General features: G+C 41.2%; 2 protein-coding genes and 2 long non-coding RNA genes across 4 annotated transcripts in view; 2 read left to right on the top strand and 2 right to left on the bottom strand.

The window, feature by feature from the left end:
• Positions 1-464: 464 nt before the first annotated feature.
• On the bottom strand, positions 465-4,787 carry cldni (claudin i). Its single transcript, XM_052048706.1, has 3 exons — positions 4,632-4,787; positions 1,874-2,006; positions 465-1,156 (listed from the first exon to the last, which is right to left on the bottom strand). Exons 2-3 carry the CDS (start codon positions 2,003-2,005, stop codon positions 653-655), a joined length of 636 nt encoding a protein of 211 aa, XP_051904666.1. The 5' UTR covers position 2,006; positions 4,632-4,787; the 3' UTR covers positions 465-652.
• LOC127589521 (uncharacterized) lies at positions 2,131-4,874 on the top strand. Its single transcript, XR_007959429.1, has 2 exons — positions 2,131-3,909; positions 4,732-4,874. It is a non-coding gene; the product is annotated as an uncharacterized LOC127589521 (long non-coding RNA).
• Positions 4,875-6,293: 1,419 nt separating this feature from the next.
• Positions 6,294-17,781, top strand: ppp1caa (protein phosphatase 1, catalytic subunit, alpha isozyme a). Its single transcript, XM_052048703.1, has 8 exons — positions 6,294-6,506; positions 6,754-6,854; positions 9,702-9,833; positions 10,598-10,828; positions 10,915-11,019; positions 11,379-11,602; positions 13,429-13,563; positions 13,686-17,781. Exons 2-8 carry the CDS (start codon positions 6,800-6,802, stop codon positions 13,800-13,802), a joined length of 999 nt encoding a protein of 332 aa, XP_051904663.1. The 5' UTR covers positions 6,294-6,506; positions 6,754-6,799; the 3' UTR covers positions 13,803-17,781.
• Positions 14,815-18,039, bottom strand: part of LOC127589522 (uncharacterized) — a 134,340-nt gene continuing 131,115 nt past the window's right edge. Inside the window, exon 2 of the long non-coding RNA XR_007959430.1 lies at positions 14,815-14,983. This is a non-coding gene — a long non-coding RNA (uncharacterized LOC127589522). The remainder of the gene's footprint in view (positions 14,984-18,039) is intronic.

Raw genomic sequence — 18,039 nt, 5'->3', positions numbered from 1 at the left:
TTGGAATGAGAAGGAATCAAATGCTAAAATGCTAGCAGTTGGTACACTGACAGTGACAAAGATATGGAGTATGGAAAATTCAACGTGGATTTTCTGTACCTTTTGCCCTTTAGTTAGTTTACTTTTCATATAAAATTTGGAATTTTGAACATGCTAGCAGTTTGTCCGACGACATTTAGCCACTTAGCCTGTTAGCAATCCAAGTACAGAAAGTTCGTAGGCTTATCGCAAAGGATTTTACATCTTGCCTTATACTGTAGTTAGATAATTTGTTTGACTGAATTGGTTGCTAACATGCAAGCAGTTGGTAAGCCGACATATAACGACATCGCAATCAACTACAAAGAGACGAGGTGGATTATTTCTTGCTCTGTAGACAGATGCTAGTTAGAATGGTTAATATGCTAAAAATTGCTAAGCTAACTAAAATGGCAAGACAGCAACCTGAGTACAAAAAGCGCTAGGGGCAATCGCTGATGAGAAGTAAGCAGATGTTAACATGCTAGCAGTTTTTTTTTACAGTTAACTTGATTGGAACAAAATCCAAATGTAAATTTTGATCCCCTCACCACACAAAAAGAAACATTTTAATGTCACTTGTTGACTATGTACAGAGGAGTAAAGCTAAAGCGGCTAATGGACCTCCGGCCGCTCACACGTAGTTCTTGCTGGGTGCGGAGGCGCTGTTGCTGTAGTACTTGGCCGTGCCCCCGGAGCCTCCCGATTTGGGCCTACTGAAGCAGCACAGGAGCCCCCCGCCCAGGAGGAGTAGGACCCCGCCCGCCCAGCCCACGTAGATACACGCTCCCAACTCGCGCTTCTGCGAGGCGGGAACCAGGGGATTGTTAAACTCCTGAATGATCTTGTGTGCTGACCAGCTGACGGGTATGATTAGAACAAGACCAGCCAGGAGCAAGCCCACCCCGGCCACCAGGCTGATCTTGGGCTTGGCGTCTTCGTTCTCCACGCAGGTGGTGAAGTCGGCCCCGCAGAACAGGATCAAGAGGCTGAGGGCGGCCAGCATGCAGCTGATGATGGTCATGGCACGGGCCGCCTGCAGGTCTGAGGCCAGGATCAGCAATGAGTCATAGTTCTTGCACTGCTGCTGGCCTGTACTCTGCACAGCGCACGACTTCCACAGGCCCTCCTGTTGGCTCTGAACGCACACAAAAATCAAACATAACTCTAAATTACAACACGTAGTAAAATGTACTGTATTCATTATTCCATTGCTCATTTTAGATAGTGGTAATTCCCACCTTCTTCAATAGGGGGCACTGTAGAATATACTGTATTGCCTCGAATATAAGATAGTGTTTTTTGCATTGAAATAAGACTGAAAAAGTGGGGGTCGTCTTATATACAGGGTCTAGACATTATACCCATTCACGACGCTAGATGGCGCCAGATACTGAAGCGAATGCTGAATTTGACTCCCCAGTCCAAAGTGACCCCTGTCACGAAGAATAAAAATAAAAATATCAGTAGCACAAAGAATAAAAATAAAAACTAGTGGAAAGAAAGACAATTATTGAAGAGATAACAGAAAATTGAGAAACGTAGCAACAATCTGGAGAAAAGTGGGTCGAAGATCAGCCAGGTTAACCGGCAGCTGAAGAGAAGTTACGATGCAATTTATATTTCAAAAACCAAAACCTTTTTGGTGTTCAAAAAGTTTTTTTTCAAACTGGAGTTTCAAAAAGGGGAGGTCGTCTTATATTCGGGCCAATACGGTAGAATACTGTAATCAATGCTCTCTTTGATTTCATCTTCTAGTTGCAAAGCCATTTTTCCAATTGTAATTCAAATCCAATTTTCCGCTTTTCAACTTGAAAGTACCGTACTTCCTACGCAGGTGTGAAGAAGAACGTACCTGGGCGGTGATGATGGCTGCGCCTGTGAAGGAAGAAACCTTCCAGCGGGGGACGGCGCAGCACACTATGGCCCCGATTAGGCCCAGGATCCCCAGGCCTACGCACACGATCTGAACGCCCATTGATCCCATTCTGACAAAAAGGAGGTCAAAGCTGAGCACGCACAAGGTCCAAAAAACACACAAACTCATTGCAGGGCCCAGAGGCGTGTTTGCTTTGGTTTAGCTTATCTTACTTTTGGTTAATTTAGCTTTGTTTAGTTTATTTTAGCTTAGTTTACCTTAGCTTAGCTTATTTTAGCTTTATTTTGTGGGGCTCCATCTTTTCTGGCGAAGATTTTTAAATGTGAATATTTATTGTCTACTAAAAAATGTGAATTTGACAACATTTTCCTCTTTGCAGCTAAAACCGCCCTTCAAATCCTTCTTGAGGATGATAATCAAACAAGTGAATCATCTCAACTCAATTTTCATGTAAGTGATCAGAATTTTAACTCAAAGACTGACTGCCAGATATTTAAAACATTTCACCTTATTTTTCAGGACCTAGAAAATATAAGCCTTCTGTCATCCTTTCAGAACCAGATCTACCAAAATGTTATGATCTTTTTTTTTAACCAGCAATAGAATCGGTTGGTTGAACCAAAACGTATCTGACCAAATCAGCAGAGAAACAGTAACTTTGGAGCAAATACTGTATATATATTAGTTCCTGCTTTTGTGAAGGCATAAATTATAAAACAACAAAAATAAGTTTGAGGAATGGCTTTTGATTGCAAAATTATACAGAGGGTTTATCTCTTGCTCTTGTTGGTTTTATCACCATGAAAAAGGTTGAAATTTGAAAGCTTTTTTTTTTTAGCCCTCAAGCTTGCTGGGATTACTCGCTTCATTTTCCTCACAATGTGGCAACAAGCTGTTCATTGCTGCCCTCTTCCTGAATCTGGTCTGCACATGAGCAGTAAGAAGATGGAATAGTCCATTGCATGAGATGAGAGGCATTTTTTTAAGCACGTGAATTAAGAATTGCTTTAATTTGAAGAAAACTTTATCAATCCGTTTTTAGGAAATGTTTAGGGGCTCGAGCCGAAGTGTATTAAGCCACGTGTGCTAGAAGCTCATTTGAGTGTTTTCCATTCAAAAATGGAATGTCAAGGGTGGTGCCACGCACATTGAGAAAGACAAGATCACACACACACACACACACACACACACACACACACACACACACACACACAGAGTGTCATGCAGCTTTGGGCTACGTTTTCAATTGAGCGCATGTCTGAACAGGCCTGCTGGCTCTTACTTCTCCACCCATTAGAAGAAGAAAACCGCTCCCTAGCACACAAAAGTCCAAAACAACTAAAGAGGCATGAAACATTCCCATTTTAAGACATATTTCTGATATGGTTACTCCCCCAAACTTTTTTTTTTCAAAACTGAGGAATCATTATGGATAGGTGACAATAGAAGATGAAAGAAGCAAGTGACTTGTGCTGCTCTTCAAATGTGTTGCCTTCTATCCGTCTTCTTCTTCTTCTTCTTCTTCTTCTCATACTTTCGATTGAGATGAAGATGAAAAATCATCATCAACAGAGCTCATCTAGCTCCATGAAGTTCACTGAAAAAAATTGGTGTGCTGAATTTACTCAAATTTATTTTGTCCAGAGCACCGTGTGCAACCGGTTTACGTCTCTGCCTCACAGTGCAGAGGTACGAGGTTCGATTCCGGCTCCGGCCTTTCTATGTGTAATTTGCATGTTCTCCCCGTGCCTGTGTGGGTTTTTTCTGGGTACTCCAGTTTCCTCCCGCTCATGGAACACTGGAAATTGTTCCCAGGTGTGAGTATTGAGTGTGAATGGTCTCTGTGTGTCTTGCGATTGGCTGGCAACTAGTTCAGTAGCCCGCCTATTGCACGACGACAGGTGGGATAGGCTCAAGCATGCCCGTGACCCTCGTGAGAATAAGCAGATTATAAAATGGAGGGGTGGATATTTGCTCAAGTGGTTACACACGATAGTGTCATCTGGATTCAGGTAAATTTTTAAGTTGATGTACAGTCTATTCCATTTTTTAATCTAAATCCAACTGATTTTATTTCATGCAAACACTTGATGAAATAAAAATTGAGTATTTCAACAGACCATTTTTTTCTGTGTGCTTTTTTTGTTTCTAGTTTGCATTGTTTATAATTCAGAATCTTGTTGAATTTTATTTTTTGTTGAGGTTGTTTTCATTTTGTTAACTTATTTTTTCACGATTTGATTTTAAGTTTGTTTGTAAAAAAAATACATTTTCTAAAAAAAAGTATTATTTTTTATTATTATAGTTACCTTTTTGGTTTTATTTTTAATTTTTTCCCAGTTTTTTTTCCCCATCTTCTATAAATTGACTTTAATGTAATTTTTAAAAATGTATGTTGGAATCTTATTTATCCCTTTTTTCTTTTACAGTAAACATATAATCTTTATTTTTTTTAGTTTGGGGTTTTAATTTTTTTTTAAATTAATGTTATATGGTATTTTTTTTTCTTTCTATGAGCTGAGGGAAAGCGATTCATCTTGGACCAAAATGAGACCCGCCTGGGGTGCAAACATTGTTCTTAGCAAAAAATAAAATAAAATAAAAAAGTTAACACTTGATCTTCTTTGGATCTTTTTTGGGGTCCAAATTGATACAGTTTGTTAAAATAAATACTATTGAAACATCCTTTTAAAATAACTTAACACTCACTATATGGGGAAAGAAATGGCCTTACCTTAGATGAAATGTGAGTTTAAAGATGTTTTTCTTGACTATTTCTTTGTCTTCTTGTTGTTTGGCGTCCTGCTGGGATTATGTGGCGATGCTGGGACAAGATGGAGTATTTGTACAAGAATGTGATGTGCAGGGTGGGGTCCTGCCGACCGCGAACCTGCAAACCAGACTGGACTTGTCCTCCCCTCTTCTTCTTCACTTTTTGATGCCACGGAAAAGAGAGAGAGAGAGAGAGAGAGAGAGAGAGAGAGAGAGAGAGAGAGAGAGAGAGAGAGAAGAGAGAAGAAAAAAAAACGCCTTAGGGTCCTGACAAACTTGAATGTAAAAAAGAAAACGTCACAGTTTTTCTCCTTCAATACGCTTTTGTGATGCCAACAAACCAGCAGAAAGTATTTGGGTCTCATGATGCTCATGATTCTGTTTGACTTTTTATATTTTTGTGCAGACAAAGTTTACAAATACAACCTAGGCCACTGAACATGGTAAGCCATGACACACACACCCACATCGCCACCCACTTTCGAAACTGATGACAAACAAAAGGTTGTGATGTCACAGTTTCGTGGTGGTTGTGGAAAAGACGGTGTGTTGCTTGCTGTAAGAGTCAAGATTGTGAAATGGGACGCAACATTAGATACACCAGCTCATGAGATCCAAACAGGGGTCATAGAGAGTATTCATTCATGTGTTTGCACGGCATTGTTTCATTTTTTTTTAATACAGACATTAAAACACCCCCAAAAATAAATTGTACTGTAATTCAAAATACAAATATTAGGAAATACAGTGGTTAAATGTATTACATGAACAAGTTAAATTAAAAAAATACCTAAATAAATATTTGAAAATAAACAGTTGGAAAATATTTAATGCAGATGTATTACTGTACATTTGAAATTCAAGAGTTAACTGAACTCAACAAATGTACTTTAAGCTATGCTTTGGGTACCGATTAATGTGAAGGTCTACCAGTTTGATACCCACTTCTCAAATTATCATCATGTGAATGCTTTCTCACAATAATTAAGAAACATGCATATGATTATGCAACATTCTATAAAACTATGCCAGTGTTTACATTTTACTTGTTTTACTTCTACAACATTCCTGGACAAAAGTTTCTCTCTTTGAATCGGATTACTGAAATCAACTTTTCCATGATATTCAAAATTTTTGACAAGCAACGTATGTCCATGTGTGTGTGTGTGCGTGTGTGTGTGTGTGTGTGTGTGTGTTCTAAATATACAAATATGGGACATACAAATGTGACGTATGTATGACAAAGCATATGTAGTATGTCGTCATTGCAATAAGTGAACATTGCTAATGTGTCATTGATACAAGAAAAAGTCCTGACCTAATAACGTCACAATGTCTCTTTCCTTAAAACACTTACGCCACCGTCACGACTGGCTTTTCGCATCACTGGAACGTCAGCAACGTCATAAGTGGCAACTTTGATGTCAAAGGCAAATTGGATGCTTGTACAATTTGGTTTCTACACGCAAGATGGCGCCCTTCGAGTTTCGCATTGGAAACCACTATATTGACGCGATTGACGTCTCCAAGGGGCGGGGCGTGCTCTTTCATCCCAATCCACGATGCCACCAATCATAGTGCAGCGTGTATACGCCTCCGTCCAATCATGATTTAATAATCTGATGACGTCATTCAGTTTGATTCCGGCCCTCTTCGACGTAGGACAACCGACCGGAGACACTCCGAGTACGAACGGCGGCGAGCTGAACCCGGCCTGCTTTTAAAGTTCCCGGAGGACGAGGCACAAGGGAACCGAAGCCGCGGCCAAGCTCAGGAAATTTCTTCGTGTCATCGTATTTTTTAACTAACACGCCGGCGGAGCTGTTATTCTAATAAGGTACGAAAATGCAAGCTAACTTGTCACTGTCGCTTGTTTGGCTATGTGACCCGCTCGGCTAAAGTGCTAACAAGTTAGCATGAGCGCAGAGTGAATGGAATGAGGCTGTGAGTAATGTGCTTAGCTAATTTTAACGATATGTAATGTTATGCTTGGAGGTTTCGATTCGTGGATGATTGTGAAACTTCTAACTGATACTGTTTTTTTTTTTTTGTTGGTTGATTTTGTTCTGTAAATGAAATTGAAGGTGTGCCAAACGGGCGTCGTAAAGCTCGTGAGAGAATCATCAGAAAATGGCGGAGACGGACAAATTAAACATCGACTCGATCATTCAGCGTCTTTTGGAAGGTGAGACGAGCAATAACGACAGCAATGTGTATGTTTTATGCCAATAACGTGTGTATTTATGCTGTGAGCGTGGGGACGTGCGCGAATCCGAGCTCATTGAATGGCAGCAAACAAACACCAACACTGCACACTAATAAGCACTAACCACGAGATCAATGCTGCAATTATGCCCATTAGAGAAAGTTGCTTCAAATAGACGTACTAGACAAATGTAAAGTATTTTTAATTATTCACAGTCGACCACTTGATTGTGTAACGAAGAGAAAAGGAAAACCCTGTGGACACTTACGACAAGCGTAAATCTTATCAAGTGTTGAGTACACACGCACGCTTGTGTGCTCTGGTGGTAGCAATTTAACCAAACCATTTGCATTTGGCAAATGTCAACGTTCTTGACTTTATTTCTGAATTGTGGTTTTGTCTCTATTTTATACAGTATACAGTGATGCTTTGGCTTAATAGTTCAGTGACCAGGTTTGTAACTTGAAACACTCGCTTAAAAAATCGCCTTTACCTACTGACATGAATAGAAATTGTCATAAGAAATTGTACATCTTGGGTACTGATTAATGTCAACCTGAATTATAATAATGAATCCCGAAAGCACTAAACAAAAAAAGTGTTTTCATTAAGAAAATGCCGTTCTTTAATAATTTGTTAAAAACGTTCTGTAATAGCATAGTTGAATCGAAATTAAAGAAACCGTTTTTTGGTTTCGTCTGGTGTCTTTCAGCCACCAGGAGTCTGTATAATACTGTACATAACCTTCCTTTAATGGTGTAATACGTAGAAAGCCGTGATTTAAAATAAGATGTCGGACATTTGTAACCAGTGCGTGGTAAGGGAAAAAATGCTATAGAATTTTGATTAAAAAAATGTTTTCATGGTGACAAATTGGCAAAAAAAGGGGGGGAAATTGTGTGGTCACCGGTCCTCCGTAGGTTAAATGAGTGAATGTTGGCTTTGTAGAGTTGATCTGAAGGCGGTGACTTGGATTATTCACATACAAAAAAAAACAGCAAGCACAGCAGTCATACTGCTGTTGACTTTGACTGCAGACCAGCTTGTGTGTGTATGTGTGTGTGTAAACAAGGCAGATAGTGGCAGTATTTATATACTCTTATGCAACCCTGCTGACCTTCCGTGTCTTTTCTTTCTTTTTTTTTAATTGCAGACCATAACAAGCAATTGCTTGTTGGTATTGTGTGGTGTCAAAGTATAACCGTAGTCACACACAGACACTATGTTTCAAAATGATAGATCAATGATTGATTGTGCTGTATAGTTTGTCCACTTTCTCATGAGTGAGTGTCAACAACAAGCCAATTAAACGTGTTGGGATAACAAGTAACTCAAGTCAATTGGATTTGTGGTATACTCAAGTAACTCGAGACTCGCTGTGTGTGTACATGATGCTTTGGACTATGTTTTTTGTTGTTTTCGTGTGCGAATGTGTGCATTTTTTTTTGAGGGGGTCGTTAATGATTTTTATGTGTTTTATTTTTTTATGTGAGGATGTGTGATTTGAAAAAAAATATATATTTTTGCGTGTGTGACTGATAGGGAGCGCACCATGTGTGCTAGTGTGTGTGATTTTCATTTATGTGTTTGCTTTTTGTGAATCTGGTTGTTTGCTTCACTGTCATGTGTACATGACTTTGTGACGCCGATTGTATATATGTCTGGCATTTTGTGTGTGCAAGAGAGATTTTTTCATGTGCAACCTGTGGTTGTGCATATTTTTTGTGTGCATGTGATTAAAATTTATTTTGTGGCATTCTGATTGTCAATGTGTCTGACCGTCATTGTACTGAACATGCCATAGTGTGGTTTTTATATATATTTTTTCCTTTGTATCTGCGCCAGAGGGTGGTATTCGCCCCAGCCCCAACCCCACAGGGTCTTTGTCACATCACTTGTCCTATTAGCGGCACGGTTAAGTCCAAAGTTAGCTGTGTTGCGGCCCTGTGTTACAGCTAATCTGACTTTAATCCTGCTTTAGTAGACGCTGCTCATATTTAGACTCGCGTTCACTATTTCAGGCCTCCATTTTAAGTAGCTGCTCTACTCCAACCTCCTTTGACTCAGTTGTAGCATATCACCGTGTCTACAGACCTTTGTTAGAATGTCATATAATATTTGGGTACCAGCAACATCCATGATTATCAAGGGAATGTTGTGATACGTTTTAGTTGTCACTACTCAGAATACAGGAAGTAGAGTGGAACAGTGTTCATCATAAAACAACACAGCAGGTGTGCAGGACAAGTGTGGTATGGCTGTGGGAGGAGTGCAAAGTCACGCAGTGCATCATGACAGCCCTTTGCTGTGTGTGTGCCTGATTGAAGCTGCAAATTTCAGCAGACAACTGAAGATGGGGTCCCTCAAAGAAGGTACAAATATGTGGGGGGTTCACTGCTCCATGTGATGTTACTGAATGTGCCACATTGACATATTTTAAGCTCCCTGGCCTCTGAAATACATCTTATTTGGACTAAATGTAATTGGCATTGCATTTAGAATTTCTAATCTTTTGACCATATTTTTGAAATTATATTTAATGGACCGCACACCTGAAATGTGCCGATATTGGCGCGTGTTTACTATAGCCCAATTATGCATCACATTTAATGGTCTATGGACCATTTATAGATCGTATTTAATTTTCTATTCTCAATGTGTGTGAATGTGTTACCTTGCTTTGATGACACACCTGTCAAACTGTGAGTTCATCTTATGAGTGTGAGGAGTTCTTTTGTTCTGGCAGCGTTTTGTGTGTGGGAGGTATTCTGGCCTTGTGCACGTTCATGTGTCCCTCTTCATCTCGGTCTACATTTCGCCTTGCAGTCAAGGGCTCTCGACCCGGCAAGAACGTGCAGCTGACTGAGAGCGAGATCCGCGGGCTGTGCCTCAAATCTCGTGAGATCTTCTTGAGCCAGCCCATCCTTTTGGAGCTGGAGGCCCCCCTCAAAATCTGCGGTGAGCTAAAGACACAATCACGCACGCACACGCAGACAGTTTTTTCTGAGTTCAAATTGAGGTAGAGCTGTTAACATTCTTCGCATTTGCAGATGCGAATGCCTGGCTCAAGCTGTTCTGTCAAATTTTACCGTATGCATTTCAACCGTTTCTTTTATCCAAAAACGCCTGTCGCCATCTCATCACTGGTCGGTCTGGTAGAATGCGGTTGTCATTGAGTGCAACCTTTTGCTTCACAACATGAAATTATTTACTTGCGTTGGAGTCATTCTACTCATGCGCAAAAATGTGGATAGATAAAAAAAACCTTAACTAATAAGACAGCTGTAGTTTCTGCCCAACTACTGTATGACTGGAATGTCACACGGCAGTGGAAAAAAAACAGCACTAGTGATACATCATTGTTCGACGACTGAGCTCAGTTGTCTTGTGAGTAAGCACAAAGAGTGTAGTAGTGCAGGGACAATTCAGTGCACTATTAGGTCAAGAAATAAAATGCGCAGTTTGGACTCTGAACAGGAAATAGTTGCACTAGTGTGTCCTAGTTGTTCTACCGGTGTGCAGAAATGTACACTCGTGGAAGGCAGTAGGGGACAATATTTACCAGAAATAATTTATTAGTGCACCCACTTTCTACGAATTATCTGTTCTACTATAAACATGACTAATTCATGGACAATTCAGGACACTAGTAGCATTTGGGATACATTTTGCAATAGCTTTGCCTGAGAAGCACTTGCGCTACTCTCTGGCGCTCTCTGCAGGTGATGTCCACGGCCAGTACTACGACCTCTTGCGGCTGTTTGAGTACGGCGGCTTCCCTCCGGAGAGCAACTACCTGTTCCTGGGCGACTACGTGGACCGAGGCAAGCAGTCCTTGGAGACAATCTGCCTGCTGTTGGCCTACAAGATCAAGTACCCGGAGAACTTCTTCCTGCTGCGGGGCAACCACGAGTGCGCCTCCATCAACCGAATTTACGGCTTCTACGACGAGTGTGAGCAGAATGGGCCACAAATTGATGGTCGCTCGTTCTTCTGTGGTTTATTTTTTTTTTTCCTTTGGGTGTTTTGTGTGTTTCAGGCAAGCGAAGGTATAACATTAAACTGTGGAAGACCTTCACAGACTGCTTCAACTGTTTACCAGTGGCTGCTATTGTAGACGAGAAGATCTTCTGCTGTCATGGAGGTAGGACACGTTCCACTGGCACTCAAGCGGCGTCCACAAATACAGGCAATCTTGCCAAGTTACACTTTGCCTTCAAAGTCGGCAAAGGCCCGATTATCACCAGCAAAATTTCTTGCAACATGTAAAATGCACACAAAAAAATACGAGGGGCTATGGGTCTGCAAATACGCCAAGTGCGAGTACGCACCTAATCATTCATAACCAACTTTGTGGCATTTATGCACACTAGAAAAGGGAATTCTCTAATATGTAAAAACTCGATTAAGATGCTAAAAAATTGTGTGTTTGTACCCCGGCTAGAATAACATACTCTAATGAAGTGACCACAGCATGTCTACTGACTAACGTGCCTCCCCCAGGCCTGTCGCCAGACCTCCAGTCTATGGAGCAGATCCGCCGAGTCATGCGGCCCACCGACGTGCCCGACCAGGGTCTGCTGTGCGACCTGCTCTGGGCTGACCCCGACAAAGACGTGCTCGGCTGGGGTGAGAATGACCGCGGCGTCTCCTTCACGTTCGGCGCCGATGTGGTGGCCAAGTTTCTACACAAGCACGACATGGACCTCATATGTCGGGCACATCAGGTGAGCTGGGGGGTGGGCGACTATTCGTTGCGCGTGTTTAAGCTCTCCTCATTTAACTGTCGAGACACCACCAAAGTACCTAATTTCGAGATCTGTGCACCTCTCGGCATACTGTTGACTCACTGACCCTTTGATTGAGTGCATCAGAGGTGCACAGACTATTCGTTATGAATGTAATAGTCTGTGCACTTGGAATGTGCTGTGTTTTGACAATATTAATGGCCTGCATCGTTTTTAATGGCCTGTACATTTCTAAACACACATTTTAAAACTCATTCAGTACCCGCCAATACTAGACCAAGTCTGAATAGACGTTTAAAAACGTCTTTGGGAGTGAATGAGTTATTGATCAGTTTCCTGTTATTGGTGGTGGGCTGCACCGCTGATGCACACTATTTCCATATAGTATGTACCCTGTTTCATGGCTGTTACACAATCTTCTACCACATTGTGACTGCTCTGTGCACCTCTAAATTTGCTATTCAATGGTTGAGTAACTTCTGAGGTATCTGTGGTAAATGGTCTGTGCACCAATTAATTGGTGCACAGACCATTTTGATACACACCGGAGACAAAACAGCACTTACTTTGTGCCATACATTCGCGTAACACAGCTGATCCCATCTTGAACGGTGCCTTATGTGACAACCGCAAGTATGATCATTGAAAACATTCACATTACATATTCAAAGACTTCTTGAGTACGCCGACGGCGCAGCCATATTGAATGTAGCAATGTGAAGAAGATTCATCATCAAGCAAATTACGTAATTATTGCTTTTGATTTTGTTATCCTAGCTCTGTTTTACAATATTATTTGCCGAATTCACATCTAATATTAAAGCCACATACAATATGGCGGATCGGCTGACATATCGCTTAGACCCGGTTCAACAATTGTCTGCTACAGAATTGAAAATGGAAATGAATGTTTTTATTCATTTTACATTTCCAAAGAGTTTATAGCCCCCGTGGAATCTTGTATGAAACAATTCAAATGCCTCTTTAGTTGCCGAAATGAATTTAATATGTCCTTTCTCGCTTGCCTTATGCAACATGACAGTCTAAACCCGTATAAATTCTTAGGGATTTTAGGGTGTTTTCCTCCTCACTGAGGCGCTCACTACAAAGCTCGGCACTTCATGAGAGAAACGCGTCGTCCATAAAATACAAATCACATGACATGTCTCACAACATTACACAATGACAAACTTTGAAAAAAATGTGCAGGACTCTCCGATGCAAACATTGACGGATTGATCGCACGATTGATCATTGGTGAAATGGATGGCCGTAGGCACTCTGTGTTCCCTGAATTTACACTAGGTGGCAGTGTTGCTATAAAAATAGTATTGATGAAATAGCATGTTAAGAAAATACGGTTTTTGGCTACGCTGTGGCTTTGTTGTTTTGCCTCCTGACACCACATGCTTAACTCGATTAGTGGACGGACGGAAACTCACTTCTGTCCTTGCTTAACCTATCCTTTAAAAAAAAAAAACATTCGGCCTTCATCCTAAAAATGGGCATCGGACGGACCGTTCCGTCCCAGGGGCTGAATGCCCATCTTTGGCAACTACTACTCTGCAACTACATCCTCCGTTAAACAGATAATTCAATTCTATGTCTGAAATGATTCATAAATATAATAAATCTGTATTTGGTTCAGTTTTTTCTGAAGAAAAAAAGACTGAAAAAATACTCGTCATTATTTTAGGAACGTGATGTGTATCATATTTAATACCGGGTGCACTTCTAACACACCCCATTTCAACCTTTTTTTTAATGGTTTGTGATTACCAATGCCCCTTTTTTCCTTTGTGCAGGTGGTGGAAGATGGGTATGAGTTCTTTGCCAAGAGGCAGTTGGTCACGCTGTTCTCTGCTCCCAATTACTGCGGAGAGTTTGACAACGCTGGCGCCATGATGAGCGTAGATGAGACGCTCATGTGCTCCTTCCAGGTGTGTGCGTGTGTGTGTGAGAGAGAGTGAGATGTTTCACAGAATGTGTCACATTTTGAAAGCTCGCACACAAAGAAAACTGTCCAAAGCATTTTTGCCACCTTTCTGTCCGTGTGTCTCAGATCCTGAAACCGGCGGATAAGAAGTTGTATCCGTATGGCGGCGGTGCTGGGATGGGATCGGGAAGGCCCGTGACCCCGCCACGAAATTCCGCCAAGGCTGCTAAGGCTAAGAAATAACACCCACTACTGACTCATTCCCCATCCCAAGTTCGCCTGATGCCCTTTGATGATCTTTTTTTCTTCCTTCCTACCTCCCAAATGTCTTTTACTCCTTCATACTTTTCACTCATTTATTCCCCTCCTGGTCTGTGTGCACGTCGTCACACAGGAAGTTTTTCTTCTCATTCTCCTTTCTGCCTCTTGGCAAAATAAGCTGTGTCCACCTTTGAGGTGTACTCACTTGCATTTTCTATGTCGTCTTCTCAGGATGGTGGCTTGCGTGTTAGGTTGGGGTGGGATTGCGGGGGCTTATTTAGCGCATGCTGGCTGTGTGGGTGCATAGGCGCTAGCCAGTCAAAAAAGAAGCGATTTAAAATGTGAAATACTTTTTAATTTTGTAGATATTTGAAAGCGACATGTCATTTTTTAAAAGATGAATAAAGAATCCGCATGGAATGAGGCACTCCCCACATCAGCCCCTCAAAGATGATGCCAATGAGCTTGTGAAAGACGCACTTAACTAGTTGCTAAAGGAGGTGCGGTGGAGGGTGGGATTATCTTGAACGGTCTCCGCAATTCCAAACACCGGTCCAGATCACTCGACTGCAGTCTGTAAAAGATACAAGAAAGCAGGCAAAAATCAACCGCGATAATGTTCAACTGCCACATGGCTCAATGGCGCTCAGGCCACGTTCACACTTGCTGGTTTGGATATGGACCAGCATTAGAATGACAGCAAAAGGTGCGGAAAAGATCAGCATCCATGTTTGGATGCATTTTAAAATTGCATTTTAGTATCGTTTCCTGACTTTTAAACTTGTTTAAAAATAGCTAGAATCTAAAAATATTTTTTGCAAGGGAACAAGGAGCTTTAACAAAAAATGAAATGTTCATAAACGCAGTCCAATCAGGTTTAGAAAAAGTAGGTTAGTATGAATGCGGCGGCAATTTTTTGGGGAAAAAACTATGTAATGTGGACATCAAGTGAGAATGTGTGAGAATAGTCTGCATGCAGGGGAACTCTGGCACAGTTCAGTTTCCATTGCGCAAAACACAGTCCGATCATGGCGCAAGTCTGCTATTGTACAGGGATGGCAATTTTCTGCGGATACGCGGAAATCCGCTGTTTTATTTCTTAAATTGATAATTCTTGTGAATCGTCTAAATCCGCTGAGAAAATTTTAGGGGGGGTCGGGTACCTTATCGTCAAGTTTTCACGAGCTCTCCCGATCAATCTTTCCGTCTTCCGATTAAACAGCCCTGCGATTGGACGTGTATGATGTCTTACTTGTTGTGATTGGTCGCCCCGTCCCGGCCACGCCCCTTTCCGCTTTTTTTCCATCACTCGCCATTGCCATCCCTGATTGTATTATTATGGCAATTTTTTTTTAAACTGCGGCTTTTGTTAGGATGATTAAATGCCTTGTTTGAACAGTAAACCAGCCAGACTAGCGCGCCAAAGTACAGGTATGAACATGGTGTCTGTTGGCTTGCAAGTACAATCTGGCAACGTTCGGTTCACTTGAATTTGAATGCGAATCATCGTTAGAACGACAAATCAGCAATATTAGACAGCACAAAAATGCCAAGCGTGAACACTAACCAAACGGGACCTGTGTACGAGTCGACAGGTCTGAATATTAGGGCTGCCACAATGGCACCAGCCAGCAGTTGCTCTTGAATATTTCAAGCCATGTACAAAAATGTATCACAATTAAGGATGATACATTCAAGTTAGAATAAATTGAAGGAGATACTGTCTAGATAACATTTGTATCTGTAAATGTTGACTGCATTTTTAAAATGGAACCAAAAACGATACACTATGCAAAGTTGCAGGAATACTCACATAGGAGCCTGTGTGCGCTAATGCTAGCTTCCAGAGACGATTGTCCCGATGTCAGAAATTAAATTGGACATCAGCCACAAAGTGCTTCCTTTTTTAGATGCTCGTTTATCACCGCAGTGCTGCCACCAAAAGGCAGGTTTGCATGGTGATTTAAGAATCAGAATCATCTTTATTGGCCAAGTATGTAGACCACACAAGGAATTTTTCTCCGGTATAACACGCAGCATTAGTATCATCGTAAACAAGGACATGACAAAATGGAAGGACATTTCGTAATGTAAGTGAACCGTAGTGCGGTGGTACCACCCAGTGACAACTGTGAGACAATGTGCAAAGTATCAAGCAGAGCTAAAGTGATCAGTGGTACAATACAATACTGTGATAGTTTGTACAGTTGGTGCAGAAAATCATTGAACCATTTTAGAGTGACCAGGAGCAGTATTTGTTGTACAAGAAGAGTGACTACGTCAGTGACTGTTTAGGGAGTTAATGGCTAGAGGGAAGAAGCTGTTTAAGTGTCTGCTGGATTTGGTGCGCATGGATGTATTTTGGGTGAAATGCGCCCGAACTTTCGGGCATGGCGCTGGCCGCATTACCCACAAGGCTTCCGTTTCCATCACAGATGACCCGGGTTGCCACTACTGCGCATGTGCGTCATAGCCGAGACAATGCAGGTTCGACAGCAAAAATTAATTGTCGACGATTTTGACTGTCGAGCTGGTCATGACTAGTCGATTAATATTGGCAGCCCTAATGAACGCGCTCAAAAGTGAACTCCGGCACAGTTTGGTTCTGTTGAGCTGTATTGTCAACGGTGTTTGTCACACCAAAACGCCGTCTAATTAGGTCGCAGCTTGGAGAGAAGCTTTTGGCATCCATGAGCATAAAAGGCTTAAGTCAACCAGAGAGCCGGCACAGTGTGAACACGGACTGACGTTCAGACGACAAATTACAAATGTTAAACGGCACGAGTGGCTGAATAAACAAAAATGCCAAGTGTAAAACAAGAAAGTCCTCTCCTAAGTGAACTCTGGCACGGTTTGGATTATTTGAGTGTGATGGGAACACAGACCACCCGTAAAACAAGAAATTGTAAATGTTTCACAGCACGTTACACAAAATGTCTGGTTGAGACTTGCCGTTTTTTTTTTTTATTACATCAAAATGCTTTTTTCAGGCCAGAATACTGAACCACAAGTGTGAACGTAGCCTGAAATGGGAAATACTACCGGGTTGAGCGGTTACCATGACAACTAACCAGAGGAGAGGTGAAAGATACGGCGGCCGGTATTTGTTTGCCTCTGCTTTTTTTTTTTGGCGGGGGGTGGGTTGAGGGGATAATAAGAGCCATAGACATAATTAACATTCATTATGCGTAACATACTAAGCGTGCATGGAGTCGATAGTAATAAGAATAAATAATGATGGTGATTATAAGGCAAACAGGGTGTCAATCCACATGGAAACATATCTCTCTGCAGTCTTTCAGGGTTTCTTCGACTCTTTTCGGCCGCCGTCTCCTCTTCTCCGTTCTCTGTTTCCATGTTTGTCTGCATCCTCCATTTTAGTCTGGTGATGACGACACGTCAGCGCCCATCCACTGAGATGAACTCAGGAAGCGATCAGGAAAAACAAAAACAAAAACAAATCATAAGTACGCAGTTACATGACACCAAAATCATTTTTGAAAAAAAAAGATTTTTCAAAAAAGTGTCGCTGGGTAGGATAGAGAAGGAAAGGCATGCAATTTCAGTCCATGAAGTAGTAAATTAAGTAATTAAGGATTTATCGAGAAAAAAAGGTCCACGCCCTTATAAACTCATAATAGCTGTACAGACTTGTGCTTTTTTTTTTACACCATTGTCATTAATCACTTTTCTTTTGTTCATACTGTTTTTGCTGAAAAATATAGCTATGATGTATGATTTTGTTTGTTTTTAAAGGAAAGGATCAGGGATGTTTTGCACCATATCCTTTCACTGGATGTGTTTGCACAGCAGCAGATCAGATCATTCCCATGTTTAACAAAAAAGAGAGAAACGTGAAACTAATAACAAGGATATTCTATTTGTTGTTCACCGGTAGTTCTCAACCCATTGCCATTTGTCTCTGTTAAAAGCATAGAAATTAAAAAATACAGAGAACTTGTAGACTGTTTTTTGGTGGCTTTTTGTGGGTTTTGTTGGTGTTTTCATGACTGCAATGCATTTTTTTTAAACTATGGGAGGGGACCCACTTTTTTTTAACCAAAGTTTTACATACAAAGTGTCTTTTGGGGAAATGGATGAGTTAAAATCAAAACAATGCCGCAAAAAATGTATTTTTATGTTAATTTTAAAATGGTTCACAACATTTTTTTTCTTAAGTTAAAAATCCGATTACCCCACTCTGCGTGTACCACAATCG

The sequence above is a fragment of the Hippocampus zosterae genome, chromosome 17, assembly GCF_025434085.1.
Source record: "Hippocampus zosterae strain Florida chromosome 17, ASM2543408v3, whole genome shotgun sequence".
Lineage (NCBI taxonomy): Eukaryota > Metazoa > Chordata > Actinopteri > Syngnathiformes > Syngnathidae > Hippocampus > Hippocampus zosterae.
Note: the sequence above shows the minus strand (reverse complement) of the source record. Positions and strands in the feature narration are given on the sequence as shown.

Bases quoted from the DNA above. Each gene is read 5' to 3' on its own strand.
- ppp1caa (XM_052048703.1), top strand. From the start codon at position 6,800: ATGGCGGAGACGGACAAATTAAACATCGACTCGATCATTCAGCGTCTT. The intron at 6,855-9,701 runs GTGAGACGAGCA...TTCGCCTTGCAG, and splicing joins CATTCAGCGTCTTTTGGAAG to TCAAGGGCTCTCGACCCGGC. The intron at 13,564-13,685 runs GTGTGTGCGTGT...CGTGTGTCTCAG, and splicing joins CGCTCATGTGCTCCTTCCAG to ATCCTGAAACCGGCGGATAA.
- cldni (XM_052048706.1), bottom strand. From the start codon at position 2,005: ATGGGATCAATGGGCGTTCAGATCGTGTGCGTAGGCCTGGGGATCCTG. The intron at 1,157-1,873 runs GTACGTTCTTCT...GTGTGCGTTCAG, and splicing joins CAGCCATCATCACCGCCCAG to AGCCAACAGGAGGGCCTGTG.